The sequence below is a fragment of the Esox lucius genome, chromosome 19 (genome assembly GCF_011004845.1).
Source record: "Esox lucius isolate fEsoLuc1 chromosome 19, fEsoLuc1.pri, whole genome shotgun sequence".
Lineage (NCBI taxonomy): Eukaryota > Metazoa > Chordata > Actinopteri > Esociformes > Esocidae > Esox > Esox lucius.
In genome coordinates this window covers 18,615,237-18,642,534 of record NC_047587.1, presented here as the reverse complement: position 1 = coordinate 18,642,534, position 27,298 = coordinate 18,615,237, and the positions used below count along the sequence as shown (strand labels likewise).

At 44.3% G+C, this 27,298-nt stretch overlaps 1 protein-coding gene across 3 annotated transcripts; it reads left to right on the top strand.

Annotated features, from left to right (window-relative positions):
* Positions 1-313: 313 nt before the first annotated feature.
* eea1 (early endosome antigen 1) lies at positions 314-27,027 on the top strand. 3 transcript variants are annotated; one of them, XM_013138902.3, is made up of 30 exons: positions 314-461; positions 4,453-4,530; positions 4,650-4,762; positions 6,528-6,582; positions 6,684-6,749; positions 6,975-7,014; positions 7,190-7,294; positions 7,497-7,618; positions 7,966-8,121; positions 11,601-11,615; positions 12,115-12,231; positions 14,039-14,368; positions 16,037-16,186; positions 16,441-16,560; positions 16,964-17,167; positions 17,418-17,618; positions 17,716-17,829; positions 18,132-18,287; positions 18,472-18,611; positions 18,894-19,224; positions 19,593-19,694; positions 19,867-20,061; positions 20,141-20,323; positions 20,581-20,766; positions 20,861-20,992; positions 21,856-22,041; positions 22,321-22,559; positions 22,817-22,937; positions 23,180-23,278; positions 23,540-27,027. In XM_013138902.3, exons 1-30 carry the CDS (start codon positions 438-440, stop codon positions 23,660-23,662), a joined length of 4,203 nt encoding a protein of 1,400 aa, XP_012994356.2. In that variant the 5' UTR covers positions 314-437; the 3' UTR covers positions 23,663-27,027. The 3 variants fall into 3 exon arrangements, with proteins under 3 accessions (XP_012994356.2, XP_012994357.2, XP_012994358.2); XM_013138903.3 differs by lacking the exon at positions 11,601-11,615; XM_013138904.3 differs by lacking the exons at positions 314-461; positions 4,453-4,530; positions 4,650-4,762; positions 6,528-6,582 and having other exon boundaries at positions 6,707-6,745.
* Positions 27,028-27,298: the final 271 nt, after the last annotated feature.

Genomic DNA, 27,298 nt, shown 5'->3' with positions numbered 1-27,298 from the left:
AACGAACATGTATTTTGACTTTTGTAATTGCATTTACAAATAGGAAACTCGGGTGTTTGGGGTGTACTGACAATAGGCCACTATTTAGGCTTTCTACGTTGCATTACGCCAATTAACAGCCCTTTTTGGCCAATATCAGCTCTGGTTGGTCAAATACCACACCTTATTACATTTTTCCTATGTCTATGCGTTAGTTAGGGTCTCTGCTGCCCCCTGAAATGCCAACGTTTTCCAACATTGAAATGTCTTGAACGTAGCTCTTATTTCACAAGGCGCTATTAGCTTTGGCTCAGCCTTTTCCCTGCCCCGCCCATCACCGCTGCTGAAGCTGTACCAAGCGGTGGGCTTGGTCAGGTGTTCCCAGAACCAATAACGGCATAAATTTATCTTGGAAAATCGATCGTATTTATTTTGACAGACAAATATAAATCGATAACATGCTTCGAAGGATACTTCAAATGGTAAGTTTCCAAAATGGCAGGCGAACAGTTTGTAAGAAACACAGTCGCTTCCCTTCTATTGCCAAGGCCTGGTCTTCGATCTGTGTCTGTTTTGTGACAGCTAGCTTAGTCCAGGCCGACACAACAAAACGGGGACAATTGACGCTAGCTGAATCGGTGGCTACATGGCTCTGATGCTAGCTAACTTGCGGACGTTAGGGCGAAGGTTCAAAGTCCACGTTTAAAAATGAGCTAGTTACCTCATCATTAGATTTGAAAATACCAGACAGCTATAGCTAACTACGTTAACGTTAGTGAGTTGATACAATATGGTACCATATATTGTTGTTATTACTAGCTAGCTGTCAGCTGTCTCATGATGTGGCTGATGATGGTATAACTCTGGCTGACGTTACGTAAAATGTCCGACTAGTTAGCTATCAACAGGTAAATATGCACAATTGCTAGCTACAAAGTTAACGCAACTTCTTCACTTAAATGCCATTCTACCTCCCACCCTGGTGCCCACTATAAAAACCATGTGACCGAATATACTTACTGCTGGTTACATGCAGAGCGAAGGTACTCTGGGCAGGGCAACGTAATGTGTTGGGGTTATATATAACACTGTAGTTGTTGTGACAACTAGTAGTGAGTTACTAACTAGTGGTAGCCTTATGCTAGTTAGTTGCTGTTTTTGTAATGTGTTGTTGAACAGGGTGTTATAATCGATTAGACCTTGACTGTTAGCTTGCTTTGCTTGATCTGATTTCTGTCACGGACAGTTTCGTTTTCGTTTCACTTTAGGTTTATTCATTTATAACGTTGTGCTATTTGGGAATGTCAAGCATAGGTATCGACTTGTAAGGAAATGGATGGTTGCCGATGTATGTTCTTCCATACTACAGTTCCCTCTGTAAATATTGGTACAGTGAAGAATGTTAGCTTCATCAAACAGTTACTGTTAACGTGAGGGTATCTAAGATTTTAACTGTACTATTAGCATAAATACAAGCGTACGTCCAGGATACGTTTGCAGTTCATTTTTTACAAAACAATTCTACAAAATTGTTGCGAGTGTCTGAGGTATTCAATCAAATGAATTAATCAATCAATACAATTTGTTTATAAAGCCCTTTTTACAACAGCAGTTGTCACAAAATGCTTTTACAAAAACACCCAGCCTATTCCCCATTGAAACGTTCTCGCCAGTGCCTATATCAGTTTGCATTGACTTGTCTCCTCATACTAGGTTTTATGTGGCTCTTTTGGTGTGCATATTGGTTTCATTATTTAGAAATCAAAGTGCTTTATACATAGTCCCCCTATTTACAGTCACCAAAAGTATTTGGGAAATGTGCTTGATTGGCGTTTCTGGTTGTGTCTGTTCTGTCCCATCCTTTTTCAGGTGTATGAGAGCTGTCAATGCCTTGTATAGGCTTTACATTTGCCTTTGGAATTTTCTAAGGGTGTTTGTCAACACGAGGACCAAAGAGGTGTAAGGCTGGACAATTTAAAACCTAAGGGAAGTCTTCTACAGTTCAGTGGATAGCCAAATACTGCTTGCAAGTCAGTTAATATAACTGTCTGACAGATCAAGAACACTTCAGGAGGAAGTTGTGGATGTTTTGAGCCACTAGCATCCACAGAAGACTTCTTGCTTAACTGCAAAGGCTACATAGAAAAACACTAGTTAGCTTTATAACCAGGATGGCCAGGCTACAGTACCAGAAGGATCCTGCTGAGTGAAGGTGTTGTGGATGATGAGTTTAAGATTAATGTACCAAAGTTATGAAAAGAGAATATTGTGGAGGAAAACTGTTTCTCAACATACCTAATCTTTGAATGGTGAAAAGGGTACCTTATGAGAGGGTTAAAGACTAGGCCTTTCATGTAATTTAAAGATTAAACCCACAGGAGATGACTTACTCCCTCAATTTAATTATCATTTTCAGATCTGTCCCTTGCCTTGAGTAAGTTCTGCTATCTAGCTATAGATTTCTGGACCTAAGTAAATATTAAGAGAAAAGTCTGATTGAACAAAGTTATAGATAACACTGAAAAAGGCAGTTATCCTGCCAAAGACCAGTGCACCAATGTTAGATCCCCCCCCCCGTAGTTATGTTTTGGCTTCTGTAGCGAAACTGTTGACTGTCAACACACACAGTTCCCAGAATTAGGTCACAGTATTTGCAGTGGCTCTTGAACAGCAGGACAAACCCACTCACCATAGATAGCCTAAATTGATATTATCTCCCCCAAAAAATACACTAACATAAATTCCTTACATACCCTGAATTCCTTACATTGCTCAATATGTCACTGCATTGTTCCATTTATTTGCCTGATCAATCAATCTTCAATTTCATCATGTTGGCAATTAGTCGGACAGTACAAATGTAGCCACCCTCATCTAGCTTAGCTTCATATGTCTTGCCTACTCCTTTAAGTTGTGCTTTTGTACTCTTAAGGTCTACAAGTAGTTTCACCTCATCATACAGATGATTTATGTTCATGTGCAAGAAGTGACTCCTGCTGACAGCATTTTGTTTTGCCCTTGAAATTAAATGCCAAGTACCTACAAAGCCAAGCTATGTGTCTCACATGCTCTCACCCTGCCGTATTTCTCACTATTTCTATCTTTTTATTAGTGAAATACAATGCCTTGCCAAATTTACAAACCCCTGACCAGTTCTATAATACTACAGAATTACAAAAGACACCCTGAAATGTTGTTTTGTTTGTTATTTCACTTTAAATACTCACTCAAAATGTATCTAACCAGTTTTGCCCTGAGTGATCTTGGCACATTTTACATGGCAGATTTGCTCCAGGTTGGTTGGCGGAGGCTTGTGGATTGCCATTTTTAAATAATGCCCCAGACTCTCATTTGGATTGAGATCCAGACTTTTCCTGCCGATACACAGCCTGAAAATGATCCTTCAGAGATTTTTATCCAGAAAACATGACAGAATATTTATTTCCCCCGCCGTGCTGGCGGGTGGTCACACACAATCTATTCTGTCAGTGTTTCAGTCGCTTTTTTGGGACGGACAAATTCTCTTAAGTCAAGTATGAGTATGCATGTTGTTATTTATATAAAAAAGCGAATCTACTGTCAATGTTTGATGTTTAGTTTTAATAGCTTTACTATTTCAATCACAAGCAGCAATGGCAGCAACATTGTGCACACTGACTGTACAGTAGCCTCTGTTACCATGGTAACCCACTGTCCTTAATGGGGAAGCTGAAAATGTCTCATCTGTAAAATATATTGTCATCGACTCAGGTCACAAGATTTGGGAGAAATTGAGCAATATACTACATACTCCCTTCACTTTGTGTTGTATGTTCTAAGGGGTGGGGTTGGCTGATATTTAATCTACTTGCCTCAGTGGCTGGTAAACCAATAAGATTTTGAGTGTCAGTGTTTTAAAATATAGTGTCAGACAAAATTCAGTTTCGATGTCACCTTTGTATTTCAGTAAAATTACATGGTCAGGGTTTAAATCATTTTGCAAGGCACCGTATTCACGTTCTCCCTCCATTTTTGACTGGTACCGTATCTCTTAGTGATTTAGGACCACATTTATTAACTTGGTATCAGTCTTTCTCAGCCAGTTATGGGAGCTGTTTGAAAAATTTATCACAAAGCAAATTAGGTCATGCTAGTTTAGGCGTTCCTTCTGGATCAGGCACATACTATGTTCTATGGGCTTTTATGAGGAAAATGTTAGCGAAGGGGGTAAGGAAGTAATTGAAGTATAGACCAACTTCTGTGACGTGGATGCCGTGTTATCTTCGTGGCTGCCTCCCAGTGGCATTTGGGGAGGAATGGATGAGGGCAGGCATTCTCTCTCTACCCTTGATTTATTTTCTGGGCCACATAACTAGACTAATGCAATTCTTATGTGTGCTGGAAATAAATCCAGTGCAATGCAAGATTTCCAATGAGTCACTTTCTTGCAACCATGTCACCTCATTCCTTCCTTTAAATTTGCCACTCCCACAGACTCCTGGGAAAGGAGGCTCCCAGAACACGGAGTCCGACCAGCCCACAGCGGACCTCAACAATGACCAGACCTCTGAGGTAATATTTCTCTGGTTGTAACTCACCTGACTGGTTTGCTTCCTATGTCACTGAACATCTTGTGTGGCAATACTCTCCGTTTTGAAGACTGCTGACTTTTCGCCGTTATCTGTGTGCAGGGGTTCATCTGTCCGCAGTGCATGAAGTCCCACAACTCCGCCGAGGAGCTGTTTAAACACTACGAACTGTATCACGATTCAGGAGAACAGCTGTCCAACCCGGCCCCTGGACGGTACGACCACTCTGGCTCTGCTAGGTCACCCATTTGGACCTTCAACGTCTCCACAAATGTTTATACACTGAGATATAATGTAGATATTTACGTTGTTTTGCCGTTCATCTACACACCCTATAGGGTTTTTCAGTATCTTATTTTCAACCACTTAACACAAATAATTTTTGTGATCTCATTATTGGGTGTCGTGTGTAGATTGGTGGCAGATAATTTAATCGGTTATAAATTCTGTCTGTAGCACCAAAATGTGGAGAAAGGGGTCTGAGCTTTCCAAAGGCACGGTATGGTCGGATTGGAAAATCAACTGTGTTTGACAGACATGGTCATTGTGGTGTGACAGATGATGTTTAGCTTTGTTCAACCTGACAGGCATTCAGTGTTCATTGTCAGGTAGGACCTAAGTGTGGCGCACAACTGTGCAACATTACGTACCTGTTCCATTATTGGTCAGGGTTTATTATAATGAGGTAGGTGGACTAATGCACTTGAGATTGAGATTGTGGACCGTGGGGAGCACCAAAGCTGTGTTCTCTAAGTGCTGTAGAAACGTTAATCTTTTGCGGTAGACATTCTTGTGGTATTGAATGTGGTTCGTTGGCCGATTACGTTGCCTACTGTAATCTTTCAGGATGCCATTGAATTCATTTAGGAGTGAAAACCGTGGCAGAGACCAAACAATATTAATAATGTGTAGAATCTGTATTTGACCGGTGTCAATCAAGTTGAGGCTTCTTGCGAAATATATTTTCCATGCTTGCAATAGCTTCTGAACAATTCTTCTAGCCTTATATGATGTTCTAAATACGCCACTTTAAACATTAAACACCTCTATTCTGCCCATGTTTTTAGCTATAAACAAACCAAATGTGTACATTGTACTGGGAAAACAACACTTTTCCTTCTCCTCGTCCTCTCTGCTCTATAATGCAACTCACACACAAGCATAATGCCAATGTTTTTCCTCCAGCAGGCAGAAATATTAGCCTTGCCTGCACTATATTCAGGCTTTTCAATATGGTCTTATGTTAGCCCAAGGGTTGTTTTAACGTTAAAGTTATTCATTGTAGGGGCCAAAAGCATATTGAGGTGTAATGGTATGTCTAAACCTTGGTACAGTACGTGTTGTGGTTTGAGGGTCACGGTTTACTAGGACAGTGCAAATTGAGTTCATTTGTCAAAAGATACAACCTTAACTCAAGAATTATATGAGCCACATAATGTCTGCTGAGGGCACAATCTAGAATATCTATTATTGCTCATCAAAAATAAAAAAGAGAACTGGCCAATTCATTACTAACTTGTACTTTGCCCTGCACATGGTGTGGATTTTAATACCACATGCACGCATGCTCTTGTTTAAACAGAGCTAATGTTTTTTGGGGGGGGATTTATTCCAGAGATGTTTAACACAGGGTATAGAGCTATTTAAAAAAAATAATAATATTGATTCATGTGCGAACCACCAAGTGGCGTTTAGGAGTACCTGTACCTTTATAACCGTAATATCACTCCCTGTGAAAGCAGGAAACCATGTAGTAATGCTTCAGCTGTATGTTCTAGGGACTGGAGCTGGAGTGTATAACATGTTGTCATTTAGTTTAATATTTAACTATGTATTGTAACTATGTATATTTAACTATGTACTGTAAATCATAGGCAATGTCGATCTTGGATGGATGGATGGATGAATTACCCCTTTAAGAATAATAATGATCATTTAAACTATATCTTCTAAATATCCTTCTTTTTTTACCTCTTCTAGGGAAGACTTAATGCTTCTCCGGCAAGAGTTGCAAGAACTGCAGACCTCCCTCAAGGTAATATCATACTGTAGATATTTTGGAAACCATTAGGGCTATAGATAATGTATTCTGTTTATTGATCTTCAATGCTTTACGTGTGTGTGCCCGTCTGTCAGGAGGAGCGATGGTTCTCTGGCGAGCTAAAGAAGGAGTTGGATAAAGTGCAAGGACACCTGAAGCAAGTAATTCCTCTAAGATACCTACTATCATAAAGTATCTCATGACCGCAACTACCTTAGGTTGTGTCTGGATTCCAATACATTTAAATATTCTTCCCAGTGAGGATTCTCTGGAAGCAGTCAGCTGATAAAATGGGAAAACTACAGTCAAATTGCATGGGCAAGGTTTGTGTTTGATATACTACTTGGCTGATATGGTGTGACATATCAGTGGTTGTCTCTTTTCAGGCTCCACAGAATGAGGGTCAGGCAGGCTCAGACGATTCTGGTGAGTAATTTAGGATAATATTCTTTATGCATTAAGATCCATTCATGGTAGTTTTAATTTCCCCTTGTACAATGTTTTTCTGTGGGTGTGCTCAAGACAACCCATTTCTAGAATGAATACCGACTTGTTAATTTGAATTCAATCACTTTTATATTGATGCCCCTTTCTCTTGCAGCCCTGGCGATGAAGCTGAATGAGGCGGAGACAGAGAAGTTCAACATCAAGCAGATGAAAGACTTGTTTGAGCAGAAAGCTGCCCAGCTGGCCACAGAGATAGTGGGTTAGTGTGTGACGGCCAGGCGGCCATCTTTAACCAAGCTTCAGTTTGGCTTATATCACTGTGTTGCTGGCAGGCTAATTGATAACCAGAGGTGACGTTCTTCTCCACCGTTCATTGTAAGGGTATGTTCTGCCTTAAATTGCTGTTCCACTATAGAGACGTTACAGTGATTAAGTTGCGTGTGTGTTGTTTCCCTTTCCAGACATCAAGTCTCGTTATGATGAAGAGAAGAGCTTGCGGGAGGCTGCAGACCTGAGGTTATCCAACCTTGCCCTGGAGCTGCAGGCAGAAAGGCAGGAGAAGGACAGGCTCTACACAGAACTGGTAAAATTCATAGACCGTACAGTACGCACTTAGACATGCATTCAAATCATTTAATCACATGCTCACGCATACAGGTAGGGATCTTTGTCCATATGTAGTCACGCTGCAATGATATGTTCTGCATTCACAGGTAAAAAGTACTCTGCTGAGTTCACCACATTAATGGGAGTTTTTTATTAAAACCTAAATGACCAGGTGTAGAGGGTGCATGACTAACCAGTGGTTAATTCTTTGAAAAGGCTAGGTCCTAGGGTCTTGTTCTTGGTCCTCTGGGAAGTGGGGTGTGGTTGACAAGATGCCTACTTCCCCAAGTCCTGTGCCCTAAACGCTGACCTCTCTGCCTCTAGCTGCAGCGGCCGGGAGTGGAGGACGTGGAGGTTCTGCAGAAGGAGTTGGTCCAGGTTCAGACGCTGATGGACAACATGACACGCGAGAGGGAGGAGGAGTCGGAACGCCTAAAGAGCCAATTCAGGCAGCTGCAGGCGGACCACACCACCTCAGAGGTAACGGTCCCGCCGGCTCCGGGTTTAGTTACGGGTCCAGGATTTACTATCCCTCGGTGTTGACCCAAGGCTTTAGGGCCACGAGGCTGTGAGGACTGTTGTTTTTTTCTAGTGTTCATGCCTGTAATCATACATTCAAACAAACACAGTCCTAGTCTCTGAAACCTGACGCCAGGCTTCAGTGTCTGAGGCCTATACTACGAAGCATGTTCAACATGGCCAGGATTTATTTTCGTTAGCTGGCTTCACTAAGCTGAAAACAACCGCAATCCCGAAAATGTCACGACGGTGGTTATTCGTTTTGTTTTCCCCTTCCTGTGACGAGCGCGTTCACATAAAAGGGGCGGTGTTTGCCCCATATGACCAATCACGAACATGGACAAGTCTACCAAAGCTGCATATTTCACTCAAGTGGAGCAGACAATAATTTCAGACAAATATGAAGAATATATAAACATATAATAATGTCAAAAGCAGGAAGGGAAGCTGGCAAAAAAACTGCCGCCTGTGTAAATGCATAAGTTACGAGGCTTATCAATATCACTGCCCCATCATTAAGGCACAACTAGATCTGACAATAATTACAATTGTGTACTCCATTAAATTGTGTTGCTTCGATTAATTCTCATGGCGTGTCAGAAGTTTTGCCGTATTCTTTCAGTTGCAACACCTCGCAGGGATGAGCGGTCTTGGGAGCAGATAAAAAATCTAAAATCATCATTCAAACCGGTTAGTAGGCTCACTTGAAAATCGTTCACGGTCAACAAGAACAAGGTTTTAGTGCTCGGGTCAGTCTCTGTTTTAGCATGCACTTAATATACAACAGTAATGTCACAGGGTCTGCAGCAGCAGCAGCAGTAGTAGTAGTAGATTAAGTCCTCTTTAATAGACTCTTTAATGGACTGTGTGTTCAAGTGGCCTGGGAACACAAATGCATCAGGTAGCACTGTTAGAGCAAGACCCACCTTGTGAATTGCACGGCAGACCGTGTTTTTGCTTAGGTTCTCCATATCACCCATAGCATAGGGTAACATGGGGCATGACCCCACCCCCACACCGGAACTCTGACAAAAAACACAATGTCACACCTTTTTTAAACTCTTCCTGTGACTGCCCTATCGTCACACGTTCTCAGCCAACTATTACATTTACAAAGAAACAGGGCCAATCCTTAAATCCCCAAAGGCATGATCTTCTATTGGGATAAGATTCCCCAGGGGAAAACAAACCCCATGGGGGGCGGGGCGGCAGCATCTTACCCAGTAGCTGGAAAAAATGCCCCTTTCCTAAAAAATACATTTCATTAAATACAAATTAATCTGTCAACTATAGCCATTTATTTTACTTTATATTCCATTACCCAAAGCATAGCCATCTTCAACATACAAAAAAATGACAAAACCTTTCTTTTTTGTGTCAGTTAATAGGCATTGATCTTAGGGGGGGGGGGCGTCTTACCCCAAACTACCCTACATAAAACTACCTGTAGCAAAAAAATCTAAAGCTTTGCATACAGTGTGTGGAACTACACACAACTTCAATGTGTTGCACTGGCGATATATGACTCAAGAAGCTGACAAAGATATGTCATTCCCTCCACTGAGAATCTACAGCTCCGGAAAAATTGTAGAGACCACGGCACCTTTTTCTTTCCTTTCCAAAAATGTTGAAAAGGAAAGTTTTTAGTGAGGAACAGAACCGTTCAATTTGCAGTGGTCTCTTAATTTTAACCCTTCTGTTCCTCACACAAAACCTTCCTTTTCTACTTTTTTTTTTTTTTAAAGGAAAGAAAAATGTGCAGTGGTCTCTGAATATTTTCCGGAGCTGTATATCTTTCATAAAGATACTCATTAGAGAAAGCCAGCGTTTTGTCGGTTTCTTAATATTCTCGTTTTCTAAGAGACCCTCCAACAATCAATCAATCAAATTTATTTATGAAGCCCTTTTTACAACAGCAGTTGTCACAAAGTGCTTTTACAGAAACACCCGGCCTTAAACCCCAAGGAGCAGACAACAGTAGTGTTGAATTTCAACTATCCATGCACTGATCTCCATGGGATCTTCTAAGAATGGTGACGCCATTTTCAATCAAGAATTGATTGGTCAGTAGGCAGTGCTTTTATACGTGTTAATCTGTGATCTCCTATAACCTGCTCTGGTGCAGGTTAGGTGTGCAGCATAAGTTACCATGGCAAAGTGAACCACCGTCATGACACTGACAATCCAGGGTTCACCCTGAAGTTAGCTTGCTAACCCCAAATCCTGCTTTGTAGTAAAGACCTCCGGTCTCTTGGCATGATGATAATTGCAGTGACATACTGCCTACAGTATGTCACTGCATTATGTGCTTTAATAAACTAGATAGCCAGGTGGAGCTTACGTGTTTTATTATTTATTTATTTTTCCTTCAAGAAGTGGGTAGTTTGCATCAATGACTCAAATCAGTGTGTCAATTTTGCCTGGCAACTTCGATTTCAAATTGTTCCGTTCTGGCATTACTGCCTTGGGATGTGTTGCGGGGGTTTTCTACTCTGTGAAGAAGATTCAGCCCAGGAATGTAGAACTCATTTTAAAAGTTGACTAAACAGCCTGTAATTGATACTGCACCCTTGTAATTATTGCAGATGAGTTGTGTTTTCAAGACTAGGTTGTCAGTAGCTCCTATAGCCACAAACTAATATACTACAGCCATAAAGTCAAAACATAAGCTGTCAGTCCTTTGCTCCGTCTAAATTGGAGAATGGTTATATTTCTTCAGCTGTGTCATTAGCTTTTTACCCAAACAGAGGCTGTGGAATGCTTTTAAATTTTTTTATTAATGTCCAATTGAGAATTTCTTCCCGTAAGATTGGCTGCAGTGTACTCTGTATTCAGTCTTTCGGACCATATGCTACCCTGCTCGGTACATGGTGTAGCACACTGTTTTTGGAAAGAGCTCTATGGGTCAGTGTATGGATGTCCTGCAGAGGTCAGTTTCTTTGGAGCCCCACCCAGACTGCGTTGTCTAAGCTACATCTATTCCAAGCAAACTGACAGGACATTTTGCTCCATATATAACCCGACTGCATAGACTTAGTTTCCAATTATTAATTCAAATGAATCCCACACGTTCAATTTAGGAGCCTGCTTCTTTAAACCGTTTAACATTGCAGTGATGTGTACAGTATGGTCATTTAATAAAATAAAAGAAAAGAATACCACATGGGTTGGGGTTAGGGTCACCCATCTTTGCAAAGAATGATTAGTCACTGATATAGAGCTGGTTGGATTTTGAGATGATTGAATTGAATGTCCTAATCTTTCAGTTACTAGCTTATCTTAAACCTGGATACCCCACAGCTTGTACCAGCTCTGGGTTTCTTTTCGTGTCGTCTCCTTGTACTTCCTTAACCATTGGTACCATCTCTGTGGGGTTCTGTCTCCTAGTATTTAATCTTTGTCTCACTTTCCCTTCCTCTCTAATGCTCCTTTTCTTGAAGATCTGTAAACTGGAGGTAAAGCATTCTTTTTTTCTCACGCCCTTGATCTCTGTGCCAAGTTATCCTGAATGTAATGTATTTCTTTTAGGTTTCATCACTGCCTGTTTGCTGTATGACTTCCAGTTATGTTAATGTTGCTCTTGTATGAATGCTCTGTGGGCTTGCTGTGTTGCCTCTTCATGTGCGCCCTGTTCTGGTGCGTGAATATTTAATAATATTTTCCCTCAAATTGAGGTTAATTGCCCAGTGTTTCCATATTTCTATTAAATATGTCTGCCTTAACATAGGAGTGAAATAAATGTCTAGAATTGTTTTCACTCATTATGTTAAAATAAGTGTTTGTGTTGTTATGGTGGCCATACCCCGACAACAGGAGGGTCTGGACAAATACCTGTGGTTACAAAGGTTATTCTCATCCAATTTATGGCCCAAAAATGTATGTGGAACTCTTGTGTCTGGACCACTTGAATGGACATGGGCGTGTGCTCCACGGTAAAGTGTCTGGGTGTTCTAGATGACCATCTCCCAGCTGAAAGCGGAGCTGGAGAAGGGACCTCAGGAGGCAGCCGTGTACACCCAGCAGATCCACCAACTCCAAAGCTCTGTCAACAACCTGCAGCAACAAAATCAGGTAACGAGCATGAACGTCTAATGCACTTGGCCAGGGAACACACACACACACACACACACACAACACTAATACCTCCCTCCCATATTTAAAGCTATCCTCCATTTAGTCTGTCACAGCCAACACAAACTCTCAAAGGGCACCTCTTTGATCGTCTCTACTGTTGGATATGCCAACCAATTCATGGTGACTGCAGTCATTTTAATGAGCCATACCAGTTCCCTTTGCCTAAGACATGCCAGCCGTCCCAGGCTCTTCTCTTCGTGTTTCAAGCCTGCCTCCTCATGTTCCAACCTCCCCATAACAATCCTCTGCTGTCACCAGCCTGTTATGACCCTCCATTGGCAGCTTCAACATGTTGAACACGCATGACAAGCTATAATTAGACCTGAGGGTTCATCTGTGCCCCACCCCTGGTCACAGGTTATTGCTGCGACGCACCCGTGGTGCTTCGGTTTGAGGCCGTTGTTTGGGTTGCCAGGTGGGGATTTGTTTCCCCTGTTTCAAGCCCGTTGGTCCTAATGCCAGCACAGCTGCTCTCCGTCCCGCAGGGAAGACTTGGGAGCTGGAAGCGGACTCGCCACCTCGTTGTCTCAGGCTCTCGCTTGAAGAGATCTCAGTTAGACTGATGGGGTTTCTAAAGTATAGTTTAAATAAAACAATTGCTTTGTCTACATGGACACGGAGGTACATGCATTTGTTGCCAGGGCAGAAGAGTTGTGAGAGAGTGAGAATGGGGGGGGGCGGGAAATGTATGAAGACAGGAGATGAGAGAAGACCGTTAAACAAGGATAGGGATGGTTCAAGAGGTTGAAAGAGAGGGATTTAGGGATGGAGCCTCAAACAATGCTCAGTGGCCAAGGGGACGGGAGGACGATGACACTGCTGGAAATGGATCTGTCGGTCACGTCCAAGGTTTAGCATTCAGATTGTTTCTCATCACCCTTGTGCCAAGTTTACTACTCACACGCAGTAACACGCCCCTATTCTGGTATTTAAGTACCTGCTGTAAAACACTTCCTCAAATGTCATACATCTTGCCCTGTTTTTATCAGCTGTTGAAAAGACCAATGTCACAAACATACTTGAAATGACATTTGTATTTATTTGTTTTTTATATTAAGAACAGAGCTGATAATTACATTTTGAGGTATTCTATGAAGCTGTGTGTGTAAAACACTTCTCCATTTAGATTTTCCATTACGCAGGACCTCAAATTGAGTAAAGGAAAAGTTATTACGCTGACTGGTGAATTGCTCCTTGAATGTTCATCCAGAGTATCTGAACCTTTTCGGTACAGTCTGTTAATTATGCCATTGACACACACAGTTACTCTTTTTTTCCATAGCAACTTCTTTAAGCACACATTTACAATCAGCGGCAAGTTCATTAGATAAACCACCCCCTTAATGAAAATGCCTCAATGCTACAGTTTTGTGTCCGTGGCTTGTTATAAACAGCATGCAGACCAGCATTTATCTGCTGTTTGATTGAACGTTAAAATGGATATAACAAGTGTCCTCTGCACTGGCCCACACCTCAACCCAATAGTCAGTCTTTGGGATGAGATGGAACAGGCATCATGAATGTATGGCTATCCAGTCTCCATTAAATATGAGGTGTTGTCATGCTTTTCTGTGGAAGTATAGAGGTCTGACCCGGTACTAGATAATGTGCCTAATAAACTGGTCACTGTGTGACCTCAGACTAAACCCAGTACTTGGTCTTAGCGTCTTGCTCTACTAGCCTGAATACCAGTGTAGTTCCACAGACATCACTACTCACTTCCCCCGCCGGTCTCCTCCCACAGATGCTGTCAGAGAAACTGGGGCTCAAGGAGAAGGATTTCCAGGAGCTGGAGGAGCGCCTGGGGACCCAGCAGGCCTCCATGAAGTCCACCCAGGCCAGCCTTCACCAGAGAGAGCTGGAGGTCCAGGACCTCCAAGCCCGCGTGGCCGGTACGGAGGCAAGCCTCCAGAGAGCCCAGGCGGAGCGTGAGGAGGAGGCCAGGAGGCTCCGCAGGGAGCTGGCAGAACTGGAGACCAAGCACGGGGAGGTGAAGGCAGAGAGGAAGCAGCTGCAGCAGCAGAGGGAGGAGAGGGAGAGCCAGGGCCTGGCACAGCAGAGTGAGATCAGCCAGGTCAGTAATATGACACAGACACAGGGCCTGGCACAGCGGAGTGAGATCAGCCAGGTCAGTAATATGACACAGACACAGGGCCTGGCACAGCGGAGTGAGATCAGCCAGGTCAGTAATATGACACAGACACAGGGCCTGGCACAGCGGAGTGAGATCAGCCAGGTCAGTAATATGACACAGACACAGGGCCTGGCACAGCGGAGTGAGATCAGCCAGGTCAGTAATATGACACAGACACAGGGCCTGGCACAGCGGAGTGAGATCAGCCAGGTCAGTAATATGACACAGACACAGGGCCTGGCACAGCGGAGTGAGATCAGCCAGGTCAGTAATATGACACAGACACAGGGCCTGGCACAGCGGAGTGAGATCAGCCAGGTCAGTAATATGACACAGACACAGGGCCTGGCACAGCGGAGTGAGACCAGCCAGGTCAGTAATAAGACACACTGGCAGGCAGATGCAGAGAGAGAGAGAGATAATGAGCTAGATGTAAAAAGTGCGGACAGACTCCTGTTAAGTGTTTGACCCCTATCTAGTGTCTGTTGATCTGTAGCCTTGTTCTCACCTGGGGAACTTTGCATATGTGTGGATCTATTTACATTAGGGAAACTGAGGTAAAGCTCCACATGTAGAGCTTCACTTTTTCCCCCAAGAAACTGCTTTGTTCTTGCCAAAAGTCCTGCGAGTGGAAAGTGTGATTTGCATAGTAGACAGTTCCCAGACAATTATTGGCGCCCTATGTAAATCTGAACAAAAAAGTATGTTATAAAATTATTCTGTGATAAAAGATCATAAGATCTAAATGTTTGATGTATATTTTGATGTAAAATTCTATTTTTGAAGTTCATCTGAGTTAACCTGAGTGGGCATCCATGACCTCGTTTCATTAGGGTATACATTTGTATGACACACAGGCTAAACTCTCATCAACATGGGAAAGACCAAAGATCACACAGATGGAATGAGAAGAGGTTTTGACCTTCACCAATCAGGCAATGACTAAAAAAATTATACATGCCTGGAAATACCTACCTCCACTATTATGGCAATAATTTAGAAATGTAAAACTACTGGAGTTGTGAATCTTCATGGAAGAGGATGTGTATTGTGCAAAAACATTTCAGAGGATTACAGTTGGTGAATTGCAGAGGTTGGTTACATCTTGGTGTCACCAAAACAGTGATTAGATGCCAGCTCAATGCCAAGTTATTTGGAAGGGTTGCCAGAAGAAAGCCTCTGTAGTCACTAAACCACATCTGGAGTTTCCTCAATGTAATTGGAACTTTAATGAGACTAAAATTGAGCTTTGTGGCTACAGACCCCAGAGGTGGGTTTGGTGTTAAACAAGCTGTGGTCATGCAGAAAATAACATAATATTCAATACAGTGAAGTATGGTGGTGGATCTGTCATGTGGTGAGGCTCTTTTACTTTCAAATGCCCTGGCAACCTTGTTAAGATTCATTAAATACATCAAGTCCTGGGATATTTTAGGCCAAAACATGCCTGCCTCTGTCAAGAGGCTAAAACTGTTATTGTTAAATCTTCCAGCAGGAGAACAATCATACCTCCAAAACCACACAACGTGTTTCATTATGAGTAGCTGCTGCTCTAACAGCTAATTGGTATCCTAACACAATACTGTCCTCGTCTCCTTCTCTCCTTAGCTGCATGCCAAGCTGCTGGAGGCAGAGAGACAGCTGGGGGAGGTGCAGGGTCGTCTGAAGGAGCAGAGGCAGCTCTCTGGGGAGAAGCTGAAGGACCGTGAGCAGCAGGCTGCTGACTTACAGATCAAACTATCTCGCTTAGAAGAACAGGTAAGGTAACATTACCTTAGAACAGACCGTAGTAATGGCGGGAAAATAAGGACACAGTTGTACATTGTGGCATTGCCTTTGACGGTACGGTACGTTGACATTGAACCAAATCATGTTTGTGCTAGTTTGCTGTATCATCACCCAAACGTTACTTTGTGTATGTAGATTGTCTGCGGGGTGTGGCCCTCTTCATAGCGGCGTCAGACCTTTAGACGGGGTAATGTACTGGAGTTAAACTCTGTGTTGTGCTGCAGTTGAAGGAGAACGGCAGTAAGACTTTAGACCTGCAGCACCAGCTGGAGAAGGCCAAGCAGCAGCACCAGGAGCTCCAGGGCCTGCAGCAGAACACCAACACCAAGCTCCGAGAGGCGCAGGTACCACTGTCAACCTGGACCTTCCAGAGTTGTTACTACGACTCACTGCTTCTGCGGAGTAAAGTAGCATCAGCCTGAAGTGATGCTCATTTCGTTATTATAGGGTGGTATTGAGTATGGCACGCACTATCAAAACCACCAATACAATCATTTAATCTTGTTTTAGTCCATTTTATCTGTAAAACTGTTGTTGAGGAAATCATCAGATTTATTTATTTTTTCTTTTAAAATATGATTTTCCCTGACCATGTGGACATTTTAAAGAATTGTTTTTCCAGTATTCATTTATGATATTATCCTTATATACCATGCAGTAAGCTGTTAACAAACTGGCCCAAGACTCCTGGTCTAGAAAGAGTTTTGAAGTTCTCTGCTCCTGACTTTTTTCCATCTGTCTCTTCAGAATGATCTGGAGCAGGTGCTGCGTCAGATCGGGGACAAGGACCAGAAGATCCAGAACCTTGAGGCCCTGCTGCAGAAGAGCAAGGACAGCGTGAGCCAACTGGAGGCCGAGAGGGAGGACTTGGTGGCCAAGATCCAGGCCGGTGAGGGAGAGACTGCTGTCCTCAACCAGCTACAGGAGAAGAACCACACGTTACAGACCCAGGTAGGAGCGCATGCAGAACAGCATACTTTATACCAGAGTTGGCCTTGTAATTATGTTCCTGACAAACACTGATATGACTTTTGCCCCCTGGTGGCCAACCATGATCTGTACATGTTATTCAGTTTGTGTACTCAGCAAATGTTAAAAATAAGACCACTTATGTGATGCCAATAAACCACAGTAAAAACATACTATGGACTAATCCTTCTAGGAAAAACTCATTGTCTCTCTTCATATCCGGTGGCAATAGGTTACAGACTTGACAGACAAACTAAAAAACCAGTCAGAGAGCCACAAACAAGCCCAGGACAACCTCCACAAGCAGGTGCAGGAGCAAAAGACCCTCCTGCGGACCGCCCAGGACCGGGCCCAAGCTGTGGAGACCTCTCTGGCGGAGCTCACCACCCAGCTGACCGAGAGCAGGGAGAAAGTGTCCCAGCTGGACGCACAGGTAAGAATGGACTGGCTGATGGATGAACGGAGGTAAATGCAGATCTAACTTTGCCTGACCAGGTACCGGCGCTGAAAAGTTGTCTTTGTTTCCCCAGCTGAAGGCTAAGACTGAGATGTTGCTTTCGGCCGAGGCAGCTAAGGCAGCCCAGAGAGTCGACCTCGAGAACCACCTGGAAACGGCCCAGCATGCACTGCAGGACAAGCAACAGGTCCGCCAATGGTTTTATATTTCAAACGTCTGTGTGTGTGTCTGTGTGCGTGCGCAAGCAGCTCACCCATAGGACTGCCTGTATGAATCACTTATCTCTCTGTCTGTAGGACAATGTGGCAGAGTGCTAGGGACCATTCCGTTAGTTTAAAGGTCATTCCTTGAAGTAGTAAGCACTGCCTAGACCAGTGGTGGTCAAACCTCTCCTATGGGACGCACACGGTCACCTGTCCAGTCATGTCCAGTCCTTCAGGGCAGGAAAGGTGTGCTGGTAGGATCTGAGCAGGGCCTTCCTGTGTCTAGGAGCTGAGTAAGAGCCAGGCGTGTGTGGAGGAGCAGAGCCGGAGGCTGCAGGAGAAACAGGAGCAGTGTTACCAGCTGGATGCTAGTGTGAAAGAGGTCAAGGACAAACTACTGACCTCAGAACAGTGCATAGAGCAGCTGGAGGCACGGGTCAAGGTCAGTGGCTTTTATTTACGCAGTCCCACGCACACACACACATGTTCTGGAGAGCCTCAATCACAGTGGAGGTTCTGTGCTAACATCATAGTGTTTTATTTTATGACAGCTATTGTCCTCAGGGCGTTAGTAGAGACTGACGGTAGGTGTGTGCGTGCGTGGGTTCTGTGTGCGTGCGTGACAGGAAGCGGAGGCTGAGGTGGTGGAGCTGAGGGCTGCCAGGGAGCAGGCCCAGCGGGATGTGCAGGAACTCCAGAAGCAGGGATCCGAGTTCAAGGCCAAGTGTTTGGAGCTGGCTCGTCTATTGGAGACTGAGAAGGCTGGGTAAGACCTTCATCTTCTTGGTGTTGTTGCGGTTACCATGCCAACGTGTGTGTCGTTACCGCGTTGCCCAATTGGTAGAGGGTTGTTTGTTCAAGTCTCACAGGGTGGCGAGTAAGAGATGATTTAAACAGTCGCCATTGCAAGTTTAACGTCAAGCAGAATGTGTCTGTAGGCAAGACACTTAAATGTTGTTCTGGCCACAGATAAACCATGTTTATTTTTTTGTTGTTAGTCATTGCTCCATATCTAACACCCTTTGTGACTGGTGTCTGCCTCTTTCAGGACTGCTGTGTTACAGGAGGAGCTTAAGAGAAAGACTGCCTCACTGAGCGAGACACGGCAACAGCTGGAGCTCTTAGGGCAGGAGAAGACTTCTCTCCAGGCCAACATGGACAGGCTATCCCAGGAGGGGCAGAAGCGGCACGCAGAGCTGGAAAGGAAGGCCCAGGGATTTGCTGGGGACCTCCAGAAGGCCCAGCTGGAGAAGGAGGCCCTGGGGAAACAGCTGGTGGTGGTCAAGGACAGCCTGCAGAAGGCCTCCAGTGCCCTGTTGGAGAGTCAGACCCAACTGGACAAGGAGAAGAAGAACAGCAAGGCTGTTCTGGAGGAGAAGGTGGGTCGACTGAAAGTTACATGATTAGATTAGCTTTTTAAATAATTACGCATTAAGATGTAAACCTAAGCCAGCATTGTCCAGGCCTCAGCCCAATACACTCTGTCTGATGTTAGGCCTCTTAAAATCACTAGTTCTGTTATCAGCATCACCAGTGCTGTTACGGTCAGATGTTTTTCAAGTTAACATGACAGTATGGTTTTGTGAGACAATGCTTTAGTGGAACATTGATCAGGTTCGTTATTGTCACCTCTTGCCGTCAACATCAAAACACCCTTTCCAGACTCTAAAGTCAGACTCTAAAGTCAAGAGTCAGGTGTTTTACCTGGGCTAGTCTTACTTAGCAATCGTATGTCTTCCTGTTTCAGGAGAAGACTCATGAGAAGGCCAGACAGGACCTGCTGAAGGTCACTCAGGACACCACCAAGGAGATGACTGAGGTTAAAGGGCAGCTGGAGAAGATGAAAGAGGTAAAATGCCTATGTACATGAATACAGGGCCCTATTTATTAACTACGAAATGCATTATTTGTGAATGACAGACAAGAAAAGGCCACCTTCTTCTGCTACCTTAAGGAACACCACCTTACTATGCTTAATGGTCCATACTCTCACAATAGGTGTGTTTTGTGTCTGTTTGCAGGCAGAGAAGGGGCTGAAGATGCAGATTACTGTATTAACAGAGCAGCACACCAAGGCCAAGGAGGCCCTGAAAGAGAAGGAGATGGCATTGCAGGGGCTGCAGGCACAGCTAAACTCTGCCCAGGGCTCCTTCAGCAAAGAAAAGAAGCAGCTGGAGAGCCAAATGGCTGAGCTTCAAGGAGCCCATGACAAGAAGGTAAGAAGACCCACGCACTATGCTTCAGAAGTCCATATCCTGGTGATACATGGAGCCAAGTGTGTTTTGTGTGTTCCAGGCTGAGGAGGAGCGGGGTTTGAGGGAGCGGCTATCAGGCTTAAGCCAGGAGTTGAAAGCTGAGAGGACCAGGACCGCGGAGCTCCAGAAGGTCCTGGAACAGAGCCAGGAGGCCAAGGCCAAGCTGCAGTCGGACTTCTACGGCAAGGAGTCTGAGGTGTCCTCCCTCAGACAGGACCTCCAGGTGGGTGGGAGACATCACTTCAGTTACTTAGGCCTGTGTGTGTGTGTGTGTGTGTGTGTGTGTGTGTGTGTGTGTGTGTGTGTGTGTGTGTGTGTGTGTGTGTGTGTGTGTGTGTGTGTGTGTGTGTGTGTGTGTGTGTGTGTGTGTGTGTGTGTGTGTGTGTGTGTGTGTGTGTGTGTGTGTGTGTGTTGTGTGTGTGTGTGTGTTGTGTGTGTGTGTGTGTGTGTGATCCATGCCTATCTTTACTCTCTGAACAGGTGTCTGAAGAGAAACTGACCCTGTCCCAGGAAGAGTTGGCTGCTAACTGGACCCAGCTGACTGGCCTGGAAGGGCAGTTACAGGAGGTGAAGGCTGCCCGGTCCTCCCTGGAGCAGGAGCTGGCCAAACGCGACCAGAGGCTGGTCCAGCAAGAGACAGCCCTCAAAGAGCAGCAAAAACAACAGGTAAGGCACATTGTATTTGGAACTTAATCTCCGACCACGTCCCTCTTAATGTTTGTATTGCTGCTCCACTAATGCCCCTCCCTCCCCCACCCAGGGTGTGACCCAAGCTGAGCTGCTGAAGGAGAGGAGCAGAGTGGAGGAGCTGAGCCAGTCTAAAGCTGCCCTGGAGAAGGACGCAGCCAGACTGGGCTCGGAGCTGAAGGCTCTCGGAGAGAGGAGTGAGAAGGTGAGGCTCTATTATGTCGGTGCCATTTGATTTCTAAGTGGTCCTCGGTCTGGCGTCTTTGAGCACATCACAGGGATACTCGCTCCATGGAGCTGCCTGTAGATCTCAGATCATCCCATATTAACCCCCTATTCCCCTGTAGATCTCAGATCATCCCATATTAACCCCCTACTCCCCTGTAGATCTCAGATCATCCCATATTAACCCCCTACTCCCCTGTAGATCTCAGATCATCCCATATTAACCCCCTATTCCCCTGTAGATCTCTGATCATCCCATATTTAACCCCCTATTCCCCTGTAGATCTCTGATCATCCCATATTAACCCCCTATTCCCCTGTAGATCTCTGATCATCCCATATTAACCCCCTATTCCCCTGTAGATCTCTGATCAACCCATATTAACCCCCTATTCCCCTGTAGATCTCAGATCATCCCATATTAACCCCCTATTCCCCTGTAGATCTCAGATCATCCCATATTAACCCCCTATTCCCCTGTAGATCTCAGATCATCCCATATTAACCCCCTACTCCCCTGTAGATCTCAGATCATCCCATATTAACCCCCTACTCCCCTGTAGATCTCAGATCATCCCATATTAACCCCCTACTCCCCTGTAGATCTCTGATCATCCCATATTAACCCCCTGTTCCCCTGTAGATCTCAAATCATCCCATATTAACCCCCTACTCCCCTGTAGATCTCAGATCATCCCATATTAACCCCCTACTCCCCTGTAGATCTCAGATCATCCCATATTAACCCCCTACTCCCCTGTAGATCTCTGATCATCCAATATTAACCCCCTGTTGATCTCTGATCATGGGCTCTCCATTTCACCCCTCTTGTTTGCCCCCCAGGAGATACGGGAGTTGCGGGAGGCCAAGCAGCTGTTGATCCAGCAGAAGCTGGAGGTGCAGGGCCGGGTGGAGAAAGCACAGGCAGACCTGGAGCAGGAGAAGACCCAGCACCAGGCCCACATGGACACTTTTCTCCAGAAAGAGGAGAAGCTCCAGGCGGAGAGGCAGGAGGTCCAGGACCAACTGGTACACTCCCTCTTACCCTATAGTATTGGGTGCTCTGGGCCATGAAACACTTTTCGTTATTTTTGTCACTTGTTGGCTTCTTCACAGATGTGTTGGGCATTATCGCTGCGACTTGCTGGTGAGCCGCTCTGTTGTGTTCACCAGCAGCCTAGTCTGCAAATATTTGATTAACTGATATGAAGTTGGTTTTTGGGTTACACTGTATTTGGATGGCCAGGATTACCATCTGTAGACTCTATTCATACTGTCAACAAACTCCAATCCCTTCATCCTCCCCAGGCATCAGAGCGGGCAGCCTGGCGGGAGCAGGCCAAGCAGAGAGAAGAAGCGGAGGCCAGGTTGGGCCTGCAGGTCACGGCGCTCAATGAGAACGTGGCCACGCTGAAGAGGGAGTGGCAGGGGAGCCAGCGGCGTTGTGGTGAGCTGGAGAAGCAGACTGACGAGCTGCGCGGTGAGATCGCTGTGCTGGAGGCCACCGTGCAGAACAACCAGGACGAGAGGCGAGCGCTGCTCGAGAGGTGAGGGGAGAGTGTGGGTGTAAGATTGCCTCTGGCCTGACTGGCCCATGGGTGTCTGCCTTCCCAACAGGTAGTCGACACTAACTGGTTTGTGGTGTAACTGCACTTAAATGTGGCTGGTGTCAAAGTTCACTCATTTCTGGTGGAACTGGTCGTGTAATGAGGCAGACATTTTCTTTTTTCAGTTCCCTCCTTTTTCTGTGGGCTTATGATAGCTTTCAGCCTTCCACCAATTTGACTGTTGTGGTTGTTTTAAGGTGTGTGAAAGGTGAGGGGGAGATGGAAAAACTGCAGGCCAAAATAGTGGAGATGCGGAGGAAACTTGACGATACCACTGCCGCCATGCAGGAGCTGGGCAGAGAGAACCAGTCACTACAGGTACCCATTCATGCTGGGATTTTCACAACTGTGACCACTTGGGCGTCAGAATTTTTAGTCAGAAGGGGAACAATCTTTAATGTATCTGAGTAGTTTAATACATAATGATTTGATGTATAGTTAAATTCAGTAGAGCTGTGCATTAGTGTGTGAATGCCAGTTTGTCTTTAGATGTAGTCAGTGGTGTGGTGTTGTCGTGTGTGTTTGTTATAATATTTTTCTGTTAACACCCGTGTCTGTAGATAAAGCAATCCCAGTCTCTGACCAGGAAGTGGGCGGAGGACCATGAGGTACAGAACTGCATGGCCTGTGGAAAGGGCTTCTCTCTTGCCATCAGGAAGGTGAGTTGGGTTACATCATTTTGATCCTGTTAGGTGGCACTTTAGTGGCCTGACCTGTCAGCAAGTTAATATAGGTCTGCTCACAGAAAAACCTTTCAAATGTGTTATAATGGAAAATGGGTGTTTCTTGTTTGAGAGATCCTGGTAGTTTCCCTATTTCCAGTCCATTTCCTTTAGGTTGATTTCTTAATTGTTTAATGCTGTATGATCAAAACGTGTGTAGAATTCCCAGTCCTCCTAACTGAACTCCCTCACTCACAGCACCACTGCAGACACTGTGGGAACATCTTCTGCGCCGAGTGCTCCGCCAAGAACGCCCTCACACCCTCATCCAAGAAGCCTGTGCGGGTTTGCGAGACATGCTTTGAAGATCTCCAAGGCTGATATCCCTTTGTCTCTGCCCCCCTCCACCCCCAGTGACTGCGTGTGTCTTTGTTTTCTATTTGCATTCTTACAAAAGCACTCTAAGAAACCAACACCTGTCTCTTTCTGTGACTTCATGGACCTTTGGAACCAAACACACCGACTGAGTCGTAGAGGTGGAGCCTGGTGGTGGGAACGGTGCAGAAGCTGGGGGCCACAGTCGTTGTGGGTGCCGGTGGTGTTAGCCTGGGGGTTAGCTGGCGTCTCCACCACCAAGACCGGGGGGCATAATGAAGCACGGGGAGACATGCCGGAGTTAAGGGCCTTAATGACACAGGCCAAATGTGTATAGTGCCTTCGCCACTTGTGATGCCAACTGTCTGGGTCGGTCAGGGAACGGTAATGGGGAGTTACCAGTCGTCTTTACTCCGCATGTCTAGCTGGCATCTTTAACTTCTGGTCAGAAGGTGGTTAACAGTAAGTCATGATGGATGGAAATGGTTTGTGAAGGCAGGTGAAAAACGGGTGTACCGAACCGGTTGAGTTGTTTCAATGAAATAAGATAGTAAGTTGTTGAATGCTTGAACGTGGTGGTTCTTGTTTTAAAAGTATTTTGTTCATGACCAAAGAATGTCCTAACTGGAGGAGTCTAACCGTCCTTGGTGGTAGGCTATGAGGTAAAACGGAAAGCCTCTTTAGCGTCATTTTCATTCAATACATTTTTAAATATAACAAAGTATTATTTTTTCCGTTGTAACATTTTACCACAAATTCAGACATCCTTGAAGATGTGGCTGGTATTCATAATGTATATCCGATTTAGTTTTTTGTTTCAGTGCTGCTCATCTTTTTACAAAATGTAATAACATTTTTTTTCAGCGTCCTATCTTGAAAACAAGAAATGTAAACTACTTGGGGTGCTTTATCTTTTCTTCATGAGTGCAGACATGGGGAGATCCATGTGGTTCCATGTGCTGTTTTCGGTCGCCTGTATCACAGTCAACATCACGACTGCTGCTAGAGTTGTGCATGTGCTCTGCTTTGAAGCAATAAGTGTGTGTTTGTGCGTGCGTGCGTGCGTGCGTGCGTGCGTTTGCGCGCGATACATTCTTGTATTTTCGTGTGATGGTGTGTGTGAAACTATAGCAGTGGTTTTCAACGAGTGGTCTGGGTGGTACTACGGGTAGTCTGCTCATTTTTATTAATAAGTGATATCCAAAACATTTACATCTTCCAAATATAATGACAGTTGGTAATATTGGTAGTACAAGCAATTTTACAAATCCCAATGTTTTTATAATAATAATTGGTCTTGAAATCAATACCACATTGAAATGCCAGGATATTTCATGTTAAGTTCTGAATGGTTGTAATCGTTTTGGTGCTCTTTGGAACAAGGAAGTTGGAGAACCACTGCTCTGTGGTGTGCATTGTAGCAGTTGAACCGTTCTCTGATGCTTTGTGCGTGGTATTGTTGATTTTACAGCTTATCAAATGGAACTGATATGATTCTACCCTTCCTAAAAAGATTGCAGTTTAGAGTACAGTATAACTGCTCTTCAAGAAGTATGCAATTACTGTGTCCAAAATGGCACAGTGAACTGCATTTACTGCCACAGTCAACTGAAGTTTTTTAAGGGAAACTATTTAAGTGTTTTGTCTTGCTGATATGCCCTTAATACTAATTGAACTACTCCTGCTCTGTGTAGTTAATCTGTAGAAAACAGTACAGGCTTGCAGTCATGCTTTTCTAAGTGACTTGTTTGTGAGACTTGGTTGCTTCTGTCTTTTGGGTTTATATCTGGCTAGCTGTTTGGCTAACTGTTGGTTAGCCAAACAGCTAGCTCCGGGGTGTCAAACTAATTTTGTCCCAGGGGCCGCATTTGGCTGTAAACGAGGTCTGGCGGAGGTGGGCAAGGGCCTCGCAGTCCAAATAAAAATAGTCCTCTGTCTATATTTTGGGTAATTGTTTATGCTCTTTGTCTGGCTTTTGTTTGTGTTATTTATAAGTGAGCTGAACACAGTAAAAAAAAAAAAAAAGTTAAAAAAAATAACAATGTAGGTTGATTATCATGTCCAAAGGTTTTATTTGTTTTTAGTCATTTTAAACTATAGTTTGTTTCTCTCACATGCCATATGTTTGACACCAGTGGTCTAACTAGCCTTGTGGACACCCTTTACGCTCTATACCAGTCCTTCCTCTACTCGGGGTTACAAAGCATGTGGCTTTGTACCCGGTCACTCTGATCAAGTATAATTGTATTACAATCCATCTCTGCATTACATTGATTTTGTTTTGTCTACCTCAGATTTGGCACAGACATGTATAAATAGCACTATGGTTAGCCTACAATATCAAAGGATTTATTTTTTTCCTCCTTCGCTGCTAAGTCCAATCAAGTTCCCCAGTTTAGGATGGATTTCTGTAAGTGCTGTCACAAGGCCAACAGTCTTGAGGTCTAGGCTGGGTCATATTCTGGGTTCAGAGCCCCCACCTCAGATATTGTTGGTGAGCAACTCAACGTGCCATAGAGGGGTAATTCCCTGAGAAAGCCCATTTATTTCACCCCTACAGATGAGCAGTGGTCCTGGAGGAGAACCAAGTTGAGCACAGGCTTTTACCCCCAGCGCAAACACTTGTTTGATACCAACAGCCGATCAAGACTTTCACTAGTTTGAACAGTGCTCGGCCTATCGTAGGGTCTACCGTCTTGCTATACGTCATTATTACTTACTAATATCCAGTTGTAATTATCTTTGTAATTGTTTTTTATTTTCATATGGAATTAAAAGAGGAAATATGAGTAACACTTGTAGGAAACGTCAACACATGCAATGGGAAGAACATCCTTAATTGTCTGATTGATTTTAGGGATTGGCACTACTACACTAATTATTCCATGGCTTGTTTCATGTGGAGGTCAGTTGTCGTCATGCATGATGAAGCGATTGGCTTTATACTTTATTCTTCCTCCACTTTTGGAGGATATCACGACCCGTTCCTACTTTGAAATGTCTTTCCTCATTTCCATGTAAGCACAGATCTATAAGTGGCTGAATGAGTAAAATCTGTTATCAACCTTATCACTCATAAATCCAACCAAGTAAGATCTTTAACTGGTGGAAGGTATGATGGAAGGTTGCAATTCAAGAGTATTGTGACAGGGCTCATAAGTTGTGTGCGCACGCCTTAAGGTATTGTTTGTCCGCCACTTTGTCACAGTTGGGAACCATGTACTGACTGTCACTGACGGCCTGACCTGGCAGGAGAGCATTGTATGTCTGTAATTAAAGAAGAAAAAAATAATGTGATGTATGTCCAGATGAACCATTATCTAATTTTCCATAATGACTAAGAGTAAATAAAACTAAGTGTTTCTATTTTCCTTGGTGGTCAGTGTGTAGCGTGTTATACTCCTGTGAGCTCAATGATCGTTGATTTGTTACGTGAATGGTAATGGTGTGGGTCAGTTATCTGTTGCCTATCAATCAGACATTTCCTTCGTATGCACGTTGTACATTATTACACGTGTCGGACTACTCTGGCCAGACACTGCCAACAGACGTTAGTTTTTTCTCCACAAGAGGCCTGGGTCTGAGCTGTCTTTGATAACATCACTCAATGTCTTGTTCCCTGTAATAACTTCAGTGTCTCAG